At 47.9% G+C, this 5,144-nt stretch overlaps 1 protein-coding gene across 1 annotated transcript; it reads left to right on the top strand.

Moving 5' to 3' along the window:
- Window positions 1-707: 707 nt before the first annotated feature.
- On the top strand, window positions 708-5,097 carry LOC117592103 (putative fatty acyl-CoA reductase CG8306). The gene is made up of 6 exons (XM_034285621.1): window positions 708-1,054; window positions 3,243-3,827; window positions 3,885-3,994; window positions 4,060-4,510; window positions 4,569-4,826; window positions 4,892-5,097. Exons 1-6 carry the CDS (start codon window positions 1,047-1,049, stop codon window positions 5,028-5,030), a joined length of 1,551 nt encoding a protein of 516 aa, XP_034141512.1. The 5' UTR covers window positions 708-1,046; the 3' UTR covers window positions 5,031-5,097.
- Window positions 5,098-5,144: the final 47 nt, after the last annotated feature.

Here is a 5,144-nt window from a genome sequence, read left to right as displayed (position 1 = left end):
TACGACAATTTTATCATTAGGAAACAAATCGCTTGTGTACTTCTTGTGTACATCTAAATGTCTATGATATATTCTGCATTGTGGCCAACATTTCAGTTATGGTCCGTTTGTTTGCTGGTTGACTAACATCTTTTATGTGCTATTCAATCTATTGCTCGGCTATTTATCCCAAAACTCTGGTGTATTGATCAAATTTTAGTTGACAAAGACTCTAGTCAAAGATTGTCAGAGTTTTCTCTACAAATTTCTATCTAGCGCTGGCGCCATCTGTTGCTAGTTACATATACAATACATGGAACATGCCACTACCGGCCGTGTGATGGCGCCATTAATTGGAAACAATCCCATGGGAAATTCACACTGAATTGTCCCAGAAGCTCTGCGTCTGCGCGGCTACCAACTGAACCAAAAAGAGAGAAATATATTTCCTTGATTTTCCGATAAACATTATTTGTAATTTGTTATTACTTGGAAGAGGCTATTTTTAACTGGTTTTAAACCCAATAAAGCTCATATGTCGCACCTATGGCATAACTATCCTAGAGGTAAGGTACAGCCACAAAAGCGAGAGAGCTTGATGCGGAGAAATAAAGAGAGAGAGAGAGGGGCTGAGAAACCAACTTAGGCCACCGAAGAGCGCTAGCAATCACGTTACGATCATCATTATATCGTCATATGGTGGTGGATCGTTTGCTGGATCATTCGTAATTTTGCTGTTGCCGGGAGCGGAGAGCGAGCGCTCCATTCAGTTTTCGACCGTGCCGATATCGTAATACAGATACAGGCAGACCAACCAGATACGGATACGAATACGCGTGCAGCTGCATTTGTGTTTGTAATTTGTTTACAGTCGCATCAACATCTGCGGAGCAGGAGGGAGAACACACACGAAAGAAGCAAAGCAACAAGCAGAAAGAGTGGAAGCGAAAGAAAGGCCGTAGAAAAAGAGAAATTGCCGATTCTAAAGTGATTTGAGGAACTGCAGCAGAGGCAACAGTCAACCGATAGATAGATATCTACACCCATTTCGTACACCTGCTGAAATTATGGCCAGGTAAGTCTCTATCCATGTGTGGCTTAAACAATGCAAGACCCGACCGAGGACCGACTTGCCAGCGATCTGTCTGTGCGTGTGTGTGTGTGTGTGTGTGTGTGTTTGGTGTTTTTTTTGGGTAGCCCGTTTGACAACTTTCGGCCAAATTTTTCTCTTTTCTCCGCTCGATCGTGTGCCGAAAGCTGCCATTGAGGTTAGATATTCGGTACAAAGTTCAGGCTGAGGCAGAACTGCAAAGAGACGTGCATGTAAATCTATTTGTGCTCGATCTTTGACTTCAACTTCATGGAATATTGATTCCATAAAGAGTCGAGCAAATACTGGAAACGTTCAACTAACACACACAACTCGTAATTCCAATGAAATGGAACCATCTCGCGACACTTTCTTCTCTGCTAGAATCCCCATCGCCTGAGAGCGACTGTGTTCTCGAGAGTGGAGTGGAGGGAGAACGACTGCATTCCAGTTTCTACTCACACTTTGACCTGTTGACGGAACAAGTGGGAAAGTAAAGTGTAGCCACAGATCTCAGTAAATGTCTCGCGCAACATGCCGTAGGTGACGTCAATTGGTTCCGTTTTGCAGCTCGCCAGAAAATCGAGCGGAAAATTACAGGCTGTCGCAACTGAGAGTAGCCGAAAAACAAGATCCATTACATATTGTTACATGCACATTTTGGGGAATCGTGGTCTTTTCGAACGCTCATTAATAATCGCACGAGTAAGCCAGAGATTTATGGGCCACCGCAAGGTTGGACATAGTTGGTAGGGTCAGTTACCCAGGCAGACATCCAGACAGACAGACAGACAGATGATGATGGAGTCGAGGGCACCTTAATTGCTGTGGTGGGAATGGCCTTTACTCGTATGAGGGGGATCTTGGGTTATTAAATGCAATTAAACATGGCAGAGAACACTCTTTACGTCGAGTTTCGAGAATATTTGAGTGACGTTTCCCTACACTGTTGCCGAACCAAAGCATAATTTGAAACAAATGTCAAGTGGCAGCTCCCCCAAGACAGTAAATCCCAGCAATTAATTGACCAAGATAAGACACGCAACTGGCCGGCAGGGAAATCTAATCAGAGTTACGGGCAGATAAGAAACCGAATGCCCAAAATGAGCCATGGCAAGGTAACAAATTTAGTTTGGGTCTCGGATCGGGTCACCCGATGCTCCGTTTCCCTTTGCTTCTTCTGGGTTGTAGCTGCTCCAAAGTGAAAGCTCCATTTAGCTTTGACAGCAATTTTTGACGAGGGGCCAGGGGGCAACATGGAGTCCATTAACCGTGACTTGACATCTTTTTTATGGATCTGCAAAAGCCTCAAGCTCAGCGCGACTGAGCTGCATGCGGAAATTTGCATGATTTTCTGCATATAAACACGATAAATATTTGTAGGAAATGTTGCATTTCTTTGAAAGTTTCTGGTGCGATTCGTTATGTGGGAATTATATCATGCATTTGTTGAGGGGAGAAACGCAGAGATCCCCTTCAATGAGCATCATTATAAAATCATTTGGCATAACAAAAAAATATGTGGAGATGGCGCAGAGTGAAGATCATTAAAAGAGAAATGCGCGTTGGGAGTTGTTGGCTAATTGAATGGTCAGGTTGCGTGTGTTTGTCGTTGTTTGATGGGAGATGGCAAATCATATTTCAGTAGAGTTCAGGAATCAGCCTTACCTTCACAGATAACAATTAGTTGGGAATCTTCTCTAATCGCGTTGATTATCCAACTGCTAAGCGCATTCCTTAGTTGATTGGTCCAAATCACACGTTTCCAGGCGAGTGCGCAGTAGGCCAGAGTCAACTGGGACGCCCACAAATTGGATTTGAATAGTACAAAGTATCGGCGGCAGTGACCCGAAAGCCGACACTAGACACCTGCTAACAAATCATTAGGCAGATCAATATTGAAAGAGCCACAATGGGCAGGCACTTAGAACCTGCAACTCACGCGGGAAACTGGTTTTGCCACGGAATCCAGTCGGAGATGTCCACAGAGTCACTGGAGGTTTCGTAACTTTGCCACGACGCGACGCGAAGCCAGCACCCATTGGCATTTGAATGGGAGATGAGAGAAAGTTTGATGAGAGTTTATTTTATGGCATCTGAAAATAAACGTAGCGGCCAGTTGTTGCATAAACAGAAATCGGTAGAGGAGACTAACGTGATCCTACGCTTTCAGCTCGTCCATCACAGACTTCTATGCGGGGCGCAATGTGTTCATCACGGGCGCCACTGGCTTCGTGGGCGTCACCATTGTGGAGAAGCTGCTGCGCGATGTGCCCAAGGTGGGCAATCTGTATCTGCTGATGCGCGCCAAGAAGGGCAAGAGCGTGCAGGAGCGGCTGGAGGAGCTCAAGAAGAACTCGGTCTTTGATCGCTTCAAGGAGATGCAGCTGGAGTCACGTCTCGCAAAGATCGTTCCCATCGAGGGCGATGTGGGCTTGGACAACCTGGGAATCTCGCCAAAGGACCGCCAGACGCTGATCGATAATGTCAATGTGGTGTTCCATTCGGCTGCCACCCTGGACTTCTTCCAGTCCCTCAAGGAGACGACCAACATCAACCTGAAGGGAACGCGTCGCGTCGTGGAGCTGTGCCGACAGCTGAAGCAACTCGATTCGCTGGTCCATGTGTCCAGCGCCTATGTGAACGCATATCTGACAGAGGTCGAGGAGAAGCTCTATCCCTCCCCCGACGATCCCGAGAAGATCATACAGCTGGCCGAGACGCTCAACGACGAGGCGCTCAAGGCACTCGAAAAGAAGTAAGTTTTCCCATCTGAAATTGGATAATTTGACAATTGTACAATCCTCTGTTGCAGACTGCTCAAGGATCATCCGAATACGTACACATTCACCAAGCATCTGGCCGAGCACGAGGTAGCCAATGCGGCCAGCAGCTTCCCCTGCGGCATTGTGCGTCCCAGCATGAGTGAGTAGCAGACGGATGGAAGGGCTCTCCCCCTGCTGTTCAGTTATAGCAACGTCTCCTTTCAGTCACGGCCGCCTGGAAGGAACCCATTCCCGGGTGGACCATCTCGAAGAACGGCCCCCAGGGCTTCTTTATGGGCGCCTCCAAGGGAGTGCTGCGTCGCCTGCCCCTGGATCCGAGCATCATCATGGACTACATTCCCATCGATGTGGTTGTCAATGGCATCATCACCACCGGCTACTATGTCAATGCCCTCAAGGCGAAGAACGCCGGACGTCCCGCCGAGCTGCAGATCTTCCACCTGACCTCCAGCACGTACAAGCCCTTCCGCTTCGACCTGATGGCGGACAAGATCAACAGCTATCTGCACGACTATCCCCTGAACAGCGCCGTCTGGTATCCCAATCTGCGGCTGGTCAAGAGCCTCTGGGTCTTCCGGCTGAGCGCCATTCTGTTCCACTTTGTGCCCGCGTTCTTCCTGGACATTGTCACCCGCATCGCCGGCGGTCGCCCCATGTGAGTATGCCAGAGATCTCTAGCTCAGAGCAGGTACTGACTTTCCCCTGGCCTTCAGCTTGATGAGGCTGCACAAGAACGTGTGGAACTCGCTGAACACCCTGGAACGCTTCATCTTCACGGAATGGCACTTTGACAGCAAGCGTCTACTGGCCCTGTCCAAGTCCATGGACGCGGTGGACAGGAAGAAGTTCATCATTGACATTGGCGAGCTGACGTGGGACGAGTACTTTGCCAACACCATTCGCGGTGTGCGTCAGTACCTCAGCAAAGAGTCGCCCAAGAACCTGGAGAAGGCACGCCGCAAGGATAAAATGTTAGTTATCATATAGCATATTCCAGCTCCTATTCTATTGGGATACTAACACATCTATTCCACAGTCTATTGGGCCTGCACGTTGCCCTCCAGCTGCTCTTCTGGTTCGGAATCTTCAAGCTGATCGTCTGCATCTCGGGAGTGTCCAATGCCAAGGCGGCCCTTATCCTTCCCGTCTTCTATTACTTGTTTGGACTCCTCTAGGACGGCCGTATTTGTAGTTGAGCATACTCTCTCTCTCTCAATGTTATTAACGCTAAATGCAATTTGTACAAGGTTGGGTTTTACAATAAATAAAAAACACAAAACGTAAATAAT

This window comes from Drosophila guanche, unplaced genomic scaffold (assembly GCF_900245975.1).
Source record: "Drosophila guanche unplaced genomic scaffold, DGUA_6, whole genome shotgun sequence".
Lineage (NCBI taxonomy): Eukaryota > Metazoa > Arthropoda > Insecta > Diptera > Drosophilidae > Drosophila > Drosophila guanche.
The sequence above is the reverse complement of the archived record's forward strand: the minus strand, read 5'-3'. Positions and strand labels throughout refer to the sequence as shown.

Coding starts and splice junctions, on each gene's coding strand:
- LOC117592103 (XM_034285621.1), top strand. Junction 3,828..3,884: donor CTCAAGGCACTCGAAAAGAA/GTAAGTTTTCCC, acceptor CCTCTGTTGCAG/ACTGCTCAAGGATCATCCGA. Junction 3,995..4,059: donor CATTGTGCGTCCCAGCATGA/GTGAGTAGCAGA, acceptor GTCTCCTTTCAG/TCACGGCCGCCTGGAAGGAA.